The sequence below is a fragment of the Molothrus ater genome, chromosome 14 (assembly GCF_012460135.2).
Source record: "Molothrus ater isolate BHLD 08-10-18 breed brown headed cowbird chromosome 14, BPBGC_Mater_1.1, whole genome shotgun sequence".
NCBI classification, from domain to species: domain Eukaryota; kingdom Metazoa; phylum Chordata; class Aves; order Passeriformes; family Icteridae; genus Molothrus; species Molothrus ater.
In genome coordinates this window covers 12,737,232-12,754,986 of record NC_050491.2, presented here as the reverse complement: position 1 = coordinate 12,754,986, position 17,755 = coordinate 12,737,232, and the positions used below count along the sequence as shown (strand labels likewise).

At 49.9% G+C, this 17,755-nt stretch overlaps 1 protein-coding gene across 1 annotated transcript in view; it reads left to right on the top strand.

Annotated features, from left to right (window-relative positions):
* The first annotated feature begins 3,279 nt into the window (after window positions 1–3,279).
* Window positions 3,280–17,755, top strand: part of GPC4 (glypican 4) — a 67,339-nt gene continuing 52,863 nt past the window's right edge. Inside the window, exon 1 of the mRNA XM_036402325.1 lies at window positions 3,280–3,448. Within this exon, the coding sequence (XP_036258218.1) occupies window positions 3,280–3,448 (169 nt within the window). The remainder of the gene's footprint in view (window positions 3,449–17,755) is intronic.

The following is a 17,755-nucleotide window of genomic DNA, read 5'->3' as shown; positions in this document are numbered from 1 at the left end:
CAACACTTTCTGACCTCCTTGTGGCCCAGACTTTCCTACTAGAGTGTAGGATTTAATCATCCTTAATGATAGCCAGGCCAAGGATAGCATTCAGCCAGGTTTTCCTAAACAGCTACATCTGAAATCCTTATCCCAGTACAACCTCCCAGTAAATTCCCTGACAAATGACTGGAAACACTATAGGGTTGTGGCAGACCTATGGCCAGGACCAGAATTAAATCAGACCAAAAGCTTAAGCCCTCATATAAATCCAGAGGGATTTTTGAATGTAATTGGTGCTGCAGCCAGACTTGGCGTTCCTCTCTGCTGCCAAGATTTGCCGGTGCTAGAGAACTGCTCCACTCCTGCCAACTTGAAGTTACAACTGATCCTGAGAATCCTGTGCAGTTGGCAATTATTTGTACCAATTTTTAGTGTAAGCCAGTGGGCTCAGCTGATACCAATAAGATTTACCATGATTTAACCACACCCCCATAGAGGGTTTGTGCTGATTCCTTTAGAGTGGATTCAAAGTGACTTTATTAAACCAACATAACTTTGCTGTGTGGATGAAGGCTTGGGCAGGAGCAGTGTGGCTGGAGGTCTGAGCTGGGCAGGAGAGGCAGTACATGGGAGGAAGGTAAAAAGAAACTGTGGAGAAACGTATCTTCTCTGGCTTCTGCTTCCCTGCCCTTCCTTCTCTATGAAAAGCTGGCAGGGCTGCAACTTTTTGGGATCCCCCCAGATAAGAGAGGAGACTCACAGCTGAGTGTGAGCAGGTGGAGATGAAACAGCTTTGGAAGTTTAGCAGGCAGCACTCTCTGCCAGGTAGGGGAGATGGGGACGTGAACCCAGGATGGAGGAGCATCCTTTGCCACCACAGCAGGCCTTGAGATAGGGCTGGAAAAGAAACACAGAGTCTGGGGACAGGAATCCTAATGGAGAGAAAAGAGTTTTGGGGACATGCAAAGTCAGGAGTTTTCAGTCTTTTAAAAACTAAACCATGAGTTTTTTTCCTCTGCTTTTCTCCATCTTTTTTCTCCTGGGAAAGGGAAATTGCGCGAGCAATTTGGGGTAAGGGGGCTGGGGAGGGTCTGCCAGATGTGCAAAAATGCTGGAGAAAGCAAAAAACTCAGAGAAAAAAATTCTCTTTTGAGAGAGGCTACTTTTCCATTCCTTAAAAAAGGAAAAAAAGAAAAAGAGTTTTTCATGAAAATTTTCAGGCAGTTCCATTGTTTTGCTTCAGCCTTTGATTTAACTACTTGAGCAAGTATTTGACAAAACCCTCCATGTTTTTCAGGAGGTTTCTTAAATCCCACCGAGGTATGGGATTATGAGAAACAACAAATGGCAAGCTGTCTCTAACCCCACAGACTTTCTCACTCTCGTTTTCTCTCTCACTTTGGAATAAAAAATGCAGTGCTCCCTGCTGAGTTCTCTTTAAAATTCACATTGTCTCTTCAAATAAAGGCTGGGAGGGTGAGGTAGTGCTTTGAAAACCAGAACTCAGTCATACATTGCAGGGCCAGATCCTAGAGGATTATTCTCTCTCAGGACACTTTATAACTTCATGAGAACTTCTGGCCTGGCTTGTCTCACCAGCTTAGTGAGAGTGGCCCCAGTGGATGGCAGGATGACTGAGATCCCTACACCCCCTTCCATCAGGATGGCTGGTGGAGACTTTTTAAACCATGATAAAGCAAATTCCTTTTTTTTTAATTTGCCCTGGGCATGGTGGGGCCCATTTTCTGTGCAGCCAGGGGATGCTCCCTGCACCCAGAGGCAGAGGGAAGCCCTGCTGCAGCACGAGGCTCTCCATTGTGGCTGATGCAGACTGGGCTGTGGTAATGTGGTTTTCCCCTGCTTTTGGTGTGATTTGTGACTGCAGCAGCCTGTGCTGCCCCAAGGCTGTGGTGAGCTGCCAGTGTTGCCGCTGGAAAGCTCAGACCTGGATGAGCATCTCACTCCTAGGAGAAGTGCCTGGCAGGACAGCATGGCTGTGCTTTGCTCACACAGGGGAAATAAAGAGAGGAACTTTTCCTCCCGATCCACCCGGACTTTTGGTAGCAAAAGCTTGGGAGCAAGGGGGTGAAGCTGGCAACTTTCTTTGTGTTGTTTCAGCCTTTCCTTCCCCACTGTGGCAATGAGAGAAATGAAGCTCACAGAGGAGCACTGTATTGTAAATGCTGCACTTTTATTTTTCTTAAATGATGCTATCACCAGGCCATTACACTGTCCTGGGGCAAATGGATCTGTGCTGAGACACAGCACTGAGCACAGACACTGCAGCAGGACAGAGCTCCCCATGCAGCACCCACACCCAGGGGACAAGGACATGGAGACCTCACCATGACAGACAGGGAGCAAGGGTTGAGCAGACCTTTAAGTGACATTGCAGCTTCAGGAAATTATGACCGGTCCTGTCATTCTTGCAAGACTGTGTCTGTGATTTTTCAGTAAACTGAAGCAAGGAGCAACTGTTGGACTCTGGTCCAAGGGTTCAGCAGGGCTTTACATCTCTGCCTGTGTCTGTGTGCTGGGCTGGGGTATGAAGGAGAGTGACTGGAGCACCTTGATGTCAGTGTTCCTGAGGCCTTTGCCCTGCTAAACTCTTGGAAACAGAAGATTGGTGGAAAAATGTCGGTTTTGACAAGTCTTTCATGCACATACTTCAGACCTGTCACAGCGATGTCAAAATTCATCAGCGTAGTGAACCTATTAAACCTGGGGCAGAGCTGAACCATCTACAGCTCCAGTTCAGGAGGCAGAGCACAGCACACAGGGAATCCCTCTCCTTCCCTCGCGGGGCACTTCGGAGCTGGCCTGGGCGGGAGCGCGGGTGCCAGGCGGGAGCTCCTGGGGCCGGGCGCTGCCAGCCCGGCTGCGGGCGGCGGTTCCCGCGCGGGGCAGCGCCGGGGCTCTCCGCGGGAGGGAGCGCCCGCGCGGGGCCGGGCAGCCCCGGGCTCCGCTCCGCCTCGCTGGGCGGGCGGATCCCAGCTCCTGATTTTCTCGGGGGCTGCAGAGGCTTGTCCCGGCCCTGCGCGATCCTGCTTGGCTGCCGCCCTCCCCGCCTCCCTCCACCTCCTCCTCCTCCTCCACCACCACCCCATGTGCTTCCTGCCGGGCCAAGTTCGCGGAGCGCCGCCGCACGCCGGGCCAGCGGAGCGGAGCCGCAGCGGAGCGGGGCGCAGGGCAGCGGGCGCGGCTGCTGCGGGGCGCGGAGGGGCAGGCTCGGCGGAGCGCCGGCTCCAGCCTCGGGGCGCGCTCGCCCGGCCGCGGCGGCCCCTGCCCGCCCGCACCATGCCGCGGCGGCGCGGCTGCCTGCCGCCCCTCCTGTGCGCGCTGGCCGCCCTCAGCCTGCCGCTGCTGCTGGCCGCCGAGCCCCGCGCCAAAAGTTGCTCCGAAGTGCGGAGGCTCTACGCCGCCAAGGGCTTCAGCCAGAGCGAGGCGCCCAGCCACGAGATCAGCGGTGAGTCGCGATCCTCGCCGCCGCCTTTGTGCGCGCTCGGCCCGGCCCCGCGGAGCGCGAGGTGCGCGCCCGGCTCCCCCCGGCGCGGGGCCCGGAGCTCGGCTCGGGGCGCGCTGCCCGGCTCGGCGCGGCTCGGGTCGGCTCCGCGGAGCTCGGCGCCCATCCCGCGCGGAGGGTCCCGGCGCGGTCCCGGCTGCCCGCCCCCCGTGCCAGGCCGTGCCGGGCGGGACCGCGCCTGTTGCCGGCCCCGCTCCCGGCTCGGCGGCGGCGGCGGCGCGGGCGCTCCTGCCCTTGGGTCGCCGCTCGCCCCGGCGGGGAGCGGGCCCGTCCCGCCCCGGTGCCCGGCGGCTGCTAGCGGAGGGACTGAGACATGGCTCCTTTTTTTTTTTTTTTCTTTTTTTTTTTTTTTCTTTCCCCCTTCCTTTTTCTTTCTTTCTTCCCTCAACCTTCGTCCCGAGGTACTTGCGCATCCCGGGGACAGGAGTGCTCGCAGCCGGCAGCAGTAGGAAATGGTAGCTAATGTGCTCACACCCAAAACATTTTATTCTTTTTGTTTCATCCTTCATCTCCCTCCCAGGGCCGCTGCTTTTATTTCCCCTTCTGAATGACCTACTGGACCGCATTCTCCGCGGAACAAAGGAAGTGCCTTTTTAGCTGGAATCCTCGGAGACCACCAAGGACTCCAGCTCATGCACTGCAATTTCGCACTACTTTCAACAATAACAAAAATGCATGACTGAATGGCTCAAAAATGTGGAGTGTTGGAGGCATTCATTTCGGTCTGGGACACTGTCACAACACAGACAGACCCCAAGTAAATACCTTTAGACGGCTCAGATAGAAGCTGGGGGTAATCTTTACCATTGGTGTGCCCTCCAGATATGCATACATTATCCTTTTCACTGACAAAATTAAAATCATTTCAGTCGCTTGTGCTTTTGTATTGTCAGAGTAATGATATGCATTTAGCCTACATCTGTTTGAATAAAATTGCAGGCCCATTTACTTCTCCAAGAAATATTTTAATGAGAAACGTCTGACTGGTTGCAGTTAAAATACTCTCGCCCCTTCACTCTGCCTGCTTTGTAAAATGGTCTCTAATAAATAGTCTTGCATTTGAGTCCAGCCCTCATCAGTGTAGGATCAGAATGTGAGCAGACTTCCCCTTAAGTCCAGTATTGGGAAGGTTTGACCTAATCCTTATTTTATATATTATTGTTTAAGATGACTTGGTGAGCTTTGGAGAATGTCAGGAGTAGATCATGCTGACAGGGCTTCCATTTGAAGCTCTAAAGCTGTTGTGTGTTTGAGAAAAGTGATGAGCAAGGTAAGATTATTTGACAAAAGAAGGGCTTTCTGCAGTGACATGCTGAAAGTATCGCCTGGGTTATGTTGCTGTTCCAGGGGCACAGGGAGTCTGTGTCTGGCCTTGCTTGGAAAGCAACAGGTCCTGCAAAGTTGTTTTAAATGTAATCCTGCTGTGCAGGGTATTTCAGGTGGTGGAAGTCTTTAAAAGGAGGCGTGCTGTGTACAGCTTTAAAGTGTGGTGTACCTCAAGTGTGGCTGAATTTAAAATTAAACCTGGAGTGGGGTGCTACACCTGCTGCAGTTTCACGTTCCCCCTGTGAATTCACGTGGTTTTGGCGTGGGTTGTGTTTAGAGGCTCCGGATCTCCCCCCTTGCTGCTCAGGTGGTGCAGGCAGATCTAACCACCAGTCCCTGGCGTTGAGCTCTCTCAGAGCAGAGAACTTCACCTGTGGCATCAGCACAGGGCACTGCAGTCCCATGGGCCAGGTGATAAAGCTGGAGGCTGAGGTCTGGCATGGGGGTGAGAGGTCTGTGGTGTGTATTGTGTCTAGAACAGGGTCACTTGCCAAAGCTTTGATTTCAGACGGTGTTTCAGGTGATAAGTGGCGTGTTTTCCATCAGGAGAGTGAGTGGTTTGGACAGGCCGTTACCTGGGCGCCTGGCTATCGGTGGGAACACGATAAATGTGTGTGAGGGAATGAGCCATGTGCTTGGCCAAGGATCCCACTGGGATGATGGTGGAAACTGGTGATTTCTGCTTGGTGCCACCTCTCTGCTCACTAAAGTGGTGGAGGACAGCTTGGGGAGGCTTCAGTGGGCTGAATGGCATCACGTGTGGACACATCAATGCTGATGGAATGATGTGTGGACACATGGTTGTTCATGTCTGAAGTGCATCAGCTTCTTTGTTAGATTTTTGTACTGATTTGATAGATTATGCTTTATTCTCACATTCTCTTAGCAAGTTGCTTTAGATCACAGTGCAGACAGAAACTTCCTAGCATCTTTGTGAAAAGGTGTCCTAAAAGCTGTGGCAGATTTGTTTCTGTAAGTGTAGTGATTTCTTTGCTGTTGGGGATTACTGATCCTACAGAATGTTGGCCTTGGATTGTAAAGTAGAAGAAGCAGCTGTGTGGTGCAGGCAAATGTGTCCCTGCACTGAGCTATGTGACATCAAGTGAAACTCATCCTCTCATCCTCACTGGAAGGCCATGGGAGTCATTTGGGGTTTTATAGCATCTCACATGGATTTTTTGGCCACATTATTTTCTTCTGGAGCAGCAGGTATGCAAACCTTTTTTCTTTCAAGGAAATGCCCATTCCAGCAGGCGTTTTATCTGTATCATTGCTATTTCAGTGGCATTAAAAGGCTGCTCCTTCACCATAATTACCCAGGAGTTCACTTTAATACCTATTTAGAAGATGTTTAGGACCTAATTAGAGTATGCATAAATAGCAGGTTATATCTTGCTGAAGTACCTAGGCATTTCTTAAAGAAGTGCACAGCTGGCCAACTCACTGCTTGCTTGATAAGAGGTGTAAAATGGGTTATTTGTGGTGTGGGACATAGAGAACTTGTTTCCCTTTATGTCGCTTTGGTGTTAGAGGTATAAACACAGACTACTGCTATAAATCTGTGTGGAAGCTTTTCATAATCTGTGGCCCTTTGGTGCTGCTTTGTACCTGAGTGTTCCTCAGTGGCTGCTGCTCCTCCAGCCCTGTGATGTGTGTGTGGCAAAGCTCCTGGCAGTGCTGAGATGCAATCTTGCTGTTGCTGGAGAGGTCAGTGCTTTCATAGACCTGATGTCTACATAGCTGGTTTGTGAAACCTGACTCTTGATAGCCTGTAGATAGTAGGTGGTGTGGGCAGAGCACCAGCCTCTGACTGCTTTTAAGATGACTTTGACAGTTTCCCAAGGACGGGTCACATCTTGGGAAGTTCTGGGTCCTGGAGCCACTGACTTTGTTCAAACTCTACCCAGAATATTCCTTATGGATTCCAGGTGTCTCTGAGCTGTCCTGATAGGGCTGAACTCCCCGGAGTGACCATCTGAAGGGGCTGCTTACCCTGGTTGGTCTGGTGGGGCTGCAGAATGAAATGCAAAGTGAGCTGGTGTGGTGGCATCTGGAGACCCACAGTAGGTGGCTGTGATTTAAAAAACAAAAAACCCCCCACCCAACCTTTCTTTCAAAAGGCTGCTTCTTGCCCCCGGGTGTTAAACAGACGGAAATTCCTTCGCTTTTCCTGCTAATTGGAAGAACTAGATGTTTCTTTTCCTGGATTGAAAAGGAGAAAAAAACCCCAAAACCATCTTGCCTGTTGGTGGAAAATGTAGCCAGTTAAGTGGCAAAATTCCTTCAGCAGTGTCATCCCTGCTTTCACTGCCACTGCCCTCCTGGCAGTGGTGGAGAGCACAGAGCAAACCTGGAGCCTGTCTTTGCAGGGAGCTGGGTGCAAGCAGCACTCTGTTCAGTCTAGTGAAGTGTTCAGTGTAATTAATCTCTATTTAAACCAAATTAATTGAATAGCTGCATTTATTTGTGAGAGCAGTTCTTTCTCCATGGCAGAGGAAATCGGTTGACCCTTGATTTTTGGACTTTGGGACTTTGCCCAAAGCAACTGTGGGTGGGTGTGCACTGATGTCCTGCTGCTCACTTGTCCCCAGTGTATTTATGGCTGTCAGTAGGTGCTCTGTCCTTGTGTCCTGCCCTTGGTCAGTCAGGATTTGTTTGCATTGCTGTTTGTTGGGGTTTAACCCCAGCCAGCAACCAAGCCTCACACAGGCACTCGTTCACTTCCCTACCTAAAGGATTAGGGAGAGGACCAAGAGGGTAAATGGTAGGAAATTTGTGGGTTGAGAAGAATCCAATTCAACAGGGAAAGCAAAAGATGAGCATGCAAGCAAAGCCAGGAATTCAGTGTTTCCTTGGGCAGGCAGGTGTTCAGCCATCCCAGGAAAGCAGGGCCCCATCACATGTAACAGTGACTTGGGAAGACAAACACCATCACTCCAAATGTCCTCCCCTTTCTCCTTCTGTCCCTCACTTTATATATGACCATGATGTCATATGGTTTGGAATCTCTCTTTGGTCACTTGGGGTCACCTGTCCCAGCTGTGTCTCTTCCTTCAACTTCCTCGCCAGCATATCAGTACAAGAAGCAGAAAATACTTTGGCTGTGTGTAATCCCAGCTCAGCAATAACAAAAACTTTTCCGTATTATCAACCCTATGCTCAGCACAAATCCAGAACACAGTCCCATACTAACCACTGTGAAGAAAATTAACTCTACTCCAGCCAAAACCAGCCCATTGTTTTACATGTCAAGTTCAGCAAATGCTTCTTTAGTTTTTCACATGCTTCTCTTCCATGTGGCCTCTTCCAACTGAGAAAGGCTTTCTGGATCCCCTCCAGGCCAGTGTTACTCGGCTGTCTGGCACTGCTGCAGTCGGGTTGCAGAGGCAGCTCTGGACTTGCTGTGCTATGAGAAATACCAGATAACACCTGGTCATCCTCGAGGTCTGTTTGAAGGTGTGGAGTGACCTGGCCACCAGCTGTACCTACTTGCCACGATTCCTCTCTGATGAAGGCAGTGGTCCTTGGTGGGCAGGGGGGTTTTCTCCTGATTACCTGGCCAGCCATGGGTGGGGAAGTGACCATTGGAGAGAACATCCCCTCGGCCTTCACAAGTTGGCTGGCATGGAAAACTAAACGAGAGAGCAGCTTGAAGTATTTTTAGCCTCTTCTAATGTCATTTAGCAACTGGAAGCGGCGGGAGGGGGGAGCTGGCAGCGTGCGAGTTGCCCGCAGGCCACCGAGGAGCGCTGGCGGCGCGGCCGGGCTGGAGGGGGCTGGCGGCGGCTCCCGGCTGAGTCACGGCTCCGAGCCCGGCTCCGGCCGCCGCTCGCCGGGACGCGGCTTTCTCTCCCTCTCCCTCTTTCCCTCTCTCTCTCTGCGAATGTGCAGCTCGGGGTTTTGTTCGGCTGCAGCGGCGCTCCGTGTCCTAGCAGCCGGCAGCGTGAAGCATGTGGTTAGCAGCAACTGCTCGCAGTGGTCCGGGCTGAGTGGGAGTATCGTTTTCCTTGGCAGGCACTTCATAGAAAGTTCTGTTTTTTCTGCCAGAATAAGCAGTCATTACATTCCATACAATTCATAGTCAAATTATTATCTATTGTTAAAATTGCCTTAATTATCAGATGTTTCCTTAGACATGTAGCTGTTTTTTAAGAGGCTGAATAGGCGTGTGTACATTGTGCAGAAGGCCTGAGCTGCACAATGTTTTCAGTACTGTTTTGTAGTTTCAGGGAGATTTTCTGTGGCTTTCGTATGTCAACAGGCTTTTTATTCATACTGAAACAGCAGTAGAGCAAGGCCAACACGACAGCACGGCGGTGTTTTGGGTCTCTGCATCTCCCCTCTGCTATGGTATTTCCTTGGTGCCTGTGGAGCCAAGAAAGTTCAGGATGGAGCATCACTGCTGTGTGTGTGAGATGGTTCTGATGGGAGAAGGTTCCAGATGAGCTTTTTCTGTCTTGGAGGTGCAGGCAGCATCTGTCCAATAGGGCTGGGACCTCTGTCAAGAGGCTGGAAAGGTCCCAGTTCCTTGAGGTGATGAGGTCTGTGATGCCTTAGCCTGCTCTTGGTGTTGGATGGTGGCGCGTGCAGACCCCACTGTCCTGGTTCTGTGCAATGGGTTGCCAACCCTGGAAGCTGCATGGCTGGGAAGGACTGCCAGTCCTCAAGAGGTGTCAGATGTACGGTTCTCATCTCCTGTCCCCTTCACACATGGCCATTCCCATGGACTAACCAGGGACTTCTGCGGATATGCATGTGTGTTGAGTTGCACAGGCTCAGTCCTTGACATCTCCCGCAGGTGTGGGCAGCATCAGGATAGGGCATCAGGATTATTCCGTCTGCTGCAAGATTCTTTACTACTTGCTTTTGTTCTCTCTTTTTTTTTTTTTTTTTTTTTTTTGGTGGGGGGATGGACATTCTTGCTAGCCAGAGAGGTCAGGATGTGTCTCCTCGCCGGCGGCCAGGCTGAGAGTGAGCTGCCAGTCCCAGTCTCCCGGGCAATAACCTCCTTGCATTCCTCACATTCCTCCTGCTTTCTCTTTCTTTTGAGATTATGAAGATAACTTCCTTCTCCCATTGCTAAGCAATGGGAGGACCCAGTAAGCTTCCCTCTTGTTCCCTAAATTACCTTGTGTGCTCCAGGATGCCCCATGGCAAACCCCTCTGGTGCCCTGAAAGGTGCAGTTTGTGCTCTTCGCTGGGGTTTGTGCATCTCAGGAAGAAAGCTGCTGTGTGTATTCTTTCCTTTAATTGCCAAGTTTTTTAATTAAAAGAGATTACTACTTTGTTGTAGCCCGTCTTACATGCTTCCTGGTTTGTTAAAGAAGTGTTTCATGAAGCTATTTTGCTTTTCTAGGAGAGATTTTTTTTTGTGTTTTTCTTTGCCCATGCAGTCTGCAGAGGCTGTGGCCGAAGCACCATGTTTGTGCCAGAGAATTTTCTTCTTGTTTACATCTTTCTGGTCCGGGAAAGGTACTCAGATAAAAATAGCATGTTGGGAAGAGGGAACCTGGTGAGAAAGTGTTGGAGGCTTTATGTGTGCAGAGCAGCCGTGTGGGCTGTTGGCAGGCTTTGCCCCGTGAGGATGTAGCTGTGCTAGTTTTCTTAGGCTGGTGTTTTCTCTTTGAAAATGACCATGGTTGGCACAATCACCTTCCCTGCCAGTTTGTGCCTTGCTGTCTGTCACCTCCCATGTCTCTGTGGGTCCTGGGAGAGGAGGGAGGTGGGATGTGGTGCTTTTCCTCAAGGGCAGCAGTGCATCACCTCACTGGCAAAGTGCTTGAAAGGATGGAGATGGTGCTTACGATGTGTGCATGGGGATACCAGCTGTTGGGATCAGTTTCAATTAAGGGCTACTCAGTGTTGATTTTAATGTGAAATTAGAACTATAGTAACCTCTTTCCCAATGTAAAGCATTGCCAGATTCCCCACCTCCCAGAAAACATTCTTAGAAATACTTTTTTTGTTGTCCATCTTCTAAGCAGAGAAATAAAATCTGTTATTTTCCTGTCTTTCTACTCTTTTTTCTGTGGCTTACACAGCCAGTGGCTGATGGCCTTGGATTTGTGGGAGTTCCCTGTGAGGCACTTCTCTCACTGCAAGCTTTGGTGTTGGAAAGGTACATGGATGGTGGAGAGGGGCTACCCTGAGCAAAGGATTTTGAAGGAGTATTTCTCTTAATGTTTCCAATTTAGAAGCTGAGAATTGTCTGGATTTTAAGCAAATTCAGATGGGAGCAAACAATGATGAAATGTTTAAAATATGTTTGAACATTTTTGTGGGAATAGGAGCAGTTCTTACACAGGCGAGGCTGCAGCTTTCAGGAGGTGAAAATATGTGGCCCTTACACATTGTCAGCATTGTTGCTGCCTTTTTTTTTTCTCCTTCTTTTTCCTTTTTTAAAAATGCTCATAGGAAATTGGCTTTGGTAATTGAGTTTCTACAGAACCACAACATCCAATAGCTGTTCCTTTCCAGGGGTCACCCTTAGGTTAGTTTAAGTAATGTGCAGTCAGTTTAACCTCTTGTGGTTTGTAGTGCTATTCTAGAAATTACTGGTGATTTGGGGTGTGTTAGAGTAACAACTTCACAGGAAAACCCCAAATGTCAGGGTGTCTGGTTTTCAGAGAGCTCTGACCGCTTGCCTTGTGAAAACCAGGCACCTCAAGGTCCGTCCCTTCTTGCATCGGAAAATGCAGTTAAAGCCTTTATGGCCCGATGACTTTCCCTTTGAAAGAAGCTGAAATAGCCCTGGGTAATTTGTTTACCTACACTGACTTATAACATCCTCCTGCTCGGAAGCACAGTGCAGAACCTGTGCTGGATGCTCTGGGTTGGGTCACATTGCTCTGCATGGCACTGATGGAGGAGCAGCAGTGCTCTCGACCCCCAAATCCCAGGGTTTAGGGGATTTGCTGGCAGCAGAGGACCAGCTTTAAGAAATTATGAGCTGGGGCTTTAGCTTTGTAGCATTGACAGTTTGGTATAAAAAGCTCTGTCATCAGGCTGTGATGACAGGGGGTGATAAATCACTCTTGGCTGGTACTACAGGTTCTAATAATGGTGTTTAAAAAAGATTACATGGGTTTTAATACAAACTTTTTGCTTCTTTGTACTCTCCTCTTTTTAAAGAGTTGAGCCTGTTTTGATTCAGCATTCTTGGAACATAAAGATGGAGACAGGATTTTTACTGGACTGAAATGCAGTTTTTTGCTTCTCCTACAAACATGAGGATCTCGTTTGAGTGTCTTTATAGCCAACTGGCTGGCAGTGTCCTCTGTATAAGGGAGCTGGCTTGTTTGTTTGTTTTAAAGGTAACTTTGCCCCATGGAAGATTAAAGAGCAAGCAGCTTCACCCAGTTGTGGTGAGTGCTGCTATTGGAAAGAAATTAGTGATAGGGAAAGCCATGCAGTAAGGGGGATAAATAACCTCCTGTACCTTCCTTGACTTTCCTTGGCCCATTCCCATGGGAGGGACAGAGCATTTAGTGATCAAAGAAACGGGCACAGTTACAAGCCTGATGGAAAATCAATCCCTTGCCAGCTATGTATGGGCACCCAGGCAGGCTTTGCCTTTGCTCTGAATAGTGCGGGCTGGATTTTTTTTGTGTACCTGCCAACCTTAGGGTTTGTGAAGTGTGGTGGCCAGCGGTCCTGGGGGAGCACAGGATGCCTGGTGAGCCAAGGCTGTGAGGCAGCAGTGCCCCTTTGCCTGGGCAGAGGCACTGGGAGCAGCTGGCAAACACCCGGCGTACAGATCAGGGGTCAGAGTGGTGCTGCTGGTTTAGTTTGGACTGGAGGAAAACAAACAGGCTTCCTCCTGAGTTTTGGCTCCGTTTAGAGACAGAACTGAGGGTGCCATAGGGCAATATGCTTTTCTTCTCGGTGGGGGGAAAAATGGCTTTAATGCGTCTGCTAATGATTCAGCGCTGTTTACATAATAATTGTGGTTCGCTTTCATTAGCTCTCATAATGAGATTGCTTTCTTCCAGTGCAATGCTCGCTGGTTTGGTTTTACACGCTCCTGCCTCCCTGCTCCCCGAGCATGGCAGTGGGATGAGGAGGGAGTGCAAGGGCTCTGTGCCTGCCTGGCCTCCCTTCCCCGGCTCCTGGCATGGAAGAAAGCTCACAACTGCTCACTGGAAAGGAGAGGAGGTGAAGAGGTTTTGTACTGCTGGGACCCAGGTGGTGGTTTGGAGCATCATCACAGTGGTTTGGAGCATCCTGGCATCTTAGCTGAGTTGGGTTTAAATCCACTTTGCGTGAGGTTCTCTCAGCTTCGTACTGAAAACTCTTGGGCTTACCTGCTTGCGAGGGAGGGAATCCAGTGACCTGCTTCCACCCAGAGGAAGAAGCCAGGTCCTTTTGTCTCCCAGTTCCACCATATCAGAAGCACTGATCTGTGACAGTGGATGTGCATCATGGATGTTGTTGGTGTGTCACTGCTGCAGCCTAACCTTGTTAGCATTCCATGTCTGAGTAACTGTGAACGGTGGCAATGCTCCCAGGCTGCAGGTTCCTGCCTCCTGCAGCACCCAGCTGGGAAATGGGTGCTCCAGCCCAGCTGCTGTGCCCATGAGCTGCACCCACTGCTGAGCTCTTCTGAATTAATAATATCTCTTGGAGGAAAACACAATAGCGTGAGTGCTGCCTTTGAAAAGGTAAGGCTGGCTGTTGTTTGGTTGGGTGGGTTTTTTTCCCTTTGTAGTGTAGTAGTGGGTACAGGAGGGTCTCAGAGCTGGAGGACGTGGCTGAGCATGGCACAGCACTGGGCTGGAGCAGAATGGGTCCCCATGGAGCAGTGGGTGCTCACCCAGGGGTGCCATGGGGAGTGTGGGGTCTGTGTGTGTTTGCAAATATCCTGGGGGATCTGTGCCCTCTCCCCTTTGGCTGAAAGTGACTGTTTCTTTAGATACATGTCTCAGTTTGTTGCCACTGGTAGATTAAGGTCTGGACTGCTGGAGGGTCCTGAGCAGGGGATGAGTTGACCTTCTTCTTTCCAAAACAAAACACTTTTATGGGGGCTGGGAAAGGTGTGACTGCTTTTGGCCATGTGGCTTCTGCTAATCAACATGAGTTAATTGGGGCTGGTTGAAGAGCTGTGGCTTGGTGGGTAGAGGAGGCTGGAAGAGATGGGGCTCAGGGCTGCTCAGCCCCGTTGAATCCAGCCCACCAAGGGGATCCTGGTGCAGGCGCCTCGCTAGTGAAAACGCCACATAACTCAGCCCTCTGCGTTACTAAAGGCTCCTTTATACCTCTTCCTGCTGTAACTCCTGTGAGAACAGCTGCTCTTTTCAGCAGCCTTCCTTATGGGGAAAGTTCTGTGAGGGGAGCAGCCTGGCTGGCACGGGGCTGCTCCAAACCAGCCCTGAAGCTGCTGTTGAGGCAGTCTGGGAGTGGGCAAGGATGCCAGGCGAGCCTGGTGCTCCTGTCCAGCCTGGCCAAAACAAGGGCTGTGGGTCCGCTGCTTGCTGCCCAGCTGGCTCAGTAGGATCCTGGAAAATAGTTGTGGAAAGTAGGGGTTAATTTCTAGGTATCAAAATATGCACAAAAGGTTAAATGAGACTTCCTCCTTGTCAATGAATTACGGCTTGAAAATATTTGCATTCTTTCCTGAAAGATTTAGGAATAATTATACAGCACTCAGGGGCAAGGCATTCCCAGATAAACTTAACAACTCTATAATTTGTACTCGAGGCAGGGTTTCCTGTAAATGATAGCTTTGTTTAATTTTTCAATACTGCTTCCAAGTGTTTGCTGACTATGAATTGCCAGCTAAACTGGACTTGTGAATCTGGAAGAGTATTTATTTGTTTGTTATTGCAGACAGTAAGAGCTGCTGTGTTGGGCTAAAACTTGGCATCTCCTCTACAAGCTGTAGGCATCTCTCCCTAGGCAGGTTTGGTGCAGTGGGCAGCTGATGTAGGGTGTGAACAGCTTTCCAACTTCTCTGTACAAAATTCCTGAGCTTCTCTAGGATCTCCTCCTGCTCTGCCTTTCTTTTTCTGGGGTTGGGAAAGGAACGCTGCAGTTGCAATGCACATACTTTATTTCCATTACTCAAAGCTGGAGTCATGCATAGTTACAGCCAAAGACACTTCAGCAGCTCTGGGGATAACAAGATAGCTGACAGACTGGAATGCGGATTTATCAGGGGTAAAAACTGGCAAAATTCCTTATTTCTGGTTCTTCTTTTTAAATAGGCCCTTCATGCTCCTGCTGCAAGAGCCCACCACATATTTAACCCCTTCTGTTCTCCCAGCTGGGTCCAGGGATGAGCACTGGCACTGCCCATGTTTCTTTTGGGATTAAATTGCTCAGTCCCACATAGTTCCTAGGTGTTGTTTTTAAACTGCAAAACTCTTTAAGAAGTGCTTTCAATGGGTTTTTATTTTAAAGTGCAAGCGTTTGCACCAGATGTCTGTCTGAGTGACCACAGAATGTAAATTTTACTGTGTGTTGCCTTTGGACTGGCAGTTTGGGAGACTACTGGGCAGTTAACATAGGCAGATTGTGCCATGAAATCCGCTGCCTTGGATTTGATTCATATTAATTTCTTTCAAAGCAAATCTCTTTATTGGCTTCAGTCTCATTTTGCTGTAGAGCTACTTTTACTGTGCCTCTGCTAGGACCTGGAAATACTTATATTGCTATGAGAAATAGGTCATATTCAGCTCCATGGATTTTCAGTTATATATATATATATATATATTAATATTGCAAGACATTAAGCAATTTCTTTTTGGGGAAACAAGTTATGGCAGAAGGAACACACTTGGAAGTTAAATAGATTAAGTGAAATCCCTCAATTACAGGAGGGAGGTTCAGAAGACAAGTCAGGCAGTTTAGGGAAGGAGTTCCAAGTTAAAATTTAACCTCTCCCAGTATTCTGTGAGCAGTGGTGCAGCAAGACCTGCCTGGAGCCAGTGCAGTGCAGGAGCCTGGGCTGAGGTTCTGACATGGCCATCTGCAGGGCTGGATGGATTTGGAGCTGGTGGCAGTGCCTGTGGTTGAGATTCTCAATTGGCTGAGAATGAAGAGAATTTCACTTTTTATTGGAAAAGGAAAGAATTGCTCAAGGATTGCAAAACACTTTGTTTTGGAAGAGATGTCATTGTTTGAAAATAGCACAGGAGCAGGAGGGGAGCTGTCCCTAAGCCTATGGCAGTCTTGGAAATCTTACAGGGGGCTCAAGTGAAGCTTCAAGGCTTAAGTGTTAGCTTGGACTTGTGTCCAGGCTGGAGGGCTACACTTTTCCCATTCCCGCCTCTTCCTTTGGTGGTGTAAGGATGGGGAGCTTTATTTTTATTGTTTTTTTTTATTTTCTATTTTAAGCAGGAGGAGTAGTATTTAGAAAGAAAGAAAGTCTTGGCTTTTGGACAGAAACACTGACGGGGTGGTGGCCAGCACTTGGTCTCTCATGGGATCGTTTCTGGCTCCTGGTTTTCTGCCCTCTGTGTCCTTTGTGCTCCCTGCATTTATCTCCTTGGCTGAGCCCCAGCACATGGCTTTGAACCAGCATGGCCAGCAGGGCTTTGCTGCAGGCCCTTGTCTGGTGCTGCTTGGCCTGTTTGGTCTGGCTCCATCCCCAGGACAGGTCCATCCCCCAGCAGGAAGCTGCTCTGGTCACAGCACAGTGTCACCCACTGGAGACACCCAGCCCACGTGGATTTGCCACAGATTTGCCACCAACCCTCCTTCCAAAGCCTTGTCTCAGCCCTTCCAGGATCTCCCCATGTAGCTGGCGGGTTGCTCAGAGCCTCCCCCTTGCAGGGGCTGCCCATGGCTCCTCCAGGCTTGTTTTAGCTGCAAACTTGATTTCATAGAGTATTTCTGCTGATGGAGGGAGCCAGGGCACAGCAGTGGCTGTGGGGAGGGAGGGGAGCTCCTCTTCCTGCTTCAGAAAGACTAAAGACTAACACAACTGGTAAATCCATCCCATCCTTCTAATCAGCCATCCCCTCCCTGGGGCTCCCAGTGCCAGGGCTGTTTACCTTCCTGCTGGTGGATGTCAATGGTCCCACCTGGGAGGTGGATGGCAAAGGTCCTGTTTGCACTCCCTGCTCCCCCCAGCTTGCTCAGGGCTGTGCTTAAGGAGACAAAACAAACCCCTTCACTGCCTGCCAGCAAAACCTCAGTGCAATTGTCCCCTGGTGCAATTGGGTGCTGTCAGCCCAGTGTGTTGTTTTCCCATCCCACCAAAGCTGTTTGCACAAGCCCAGCTGCTGTTCAGGAGAGGAGATCAAAGTTGGGGTCTGCAGGTGGACAGTCTGTGCAACACCAGGGCTGTGGTGTCCCCCAAACTTGATTCTTCCAAAATATCGAAGAAAATGTGATCCTGTGCCATGTTCCATGTGGGAGCAGCAATGAGAAGGCACATGCTTATTACACTGTGAAATGTGTTTGGGAGGAGGATAGGGAACTCAAAAAGCTTTAATTTTCAAAGGTTGAAGTGGCCTCCTGAGATGCTGCTGTCCCTCCTGGAGGGATTTGCTCAAACAAAGGTGGCAGCACAGAAATTGGCTTGGGAGTTGTTGCAGGGATGTTGGGATTTCTGTGTGCTGTGGCCAGGAGGAGGAGTGCCCGTGTGAAGCTGATGGCTGATAAGGCTGGTGTTCACAGCTGCCCGAAGGAGAGCAGGCAAGATAGGGCATTCTGGAGAGGGGGAGAAGGAGGAATTCCTAATTTTGTGATATCCTTATCTTAATCCTTTCTCCCCTCTCTTCCTCCCCCCTTGTCGCCGTCGCCCGGGGTAGGTTAAACTGCTGAGCCTCGCCTTTTCCACAAACACTGGCAGGCTGCTGCTGCCAGGCCCGGGAATACATTGGGAGTCTGTTTCAGCAGCGGGATGGGTTTTTGGACGTAGGTCGTGTTGTGCTAGCAGAACACAGTGCAGTGCTTGTGTGAGCTGGGTGGCTTCTGCAA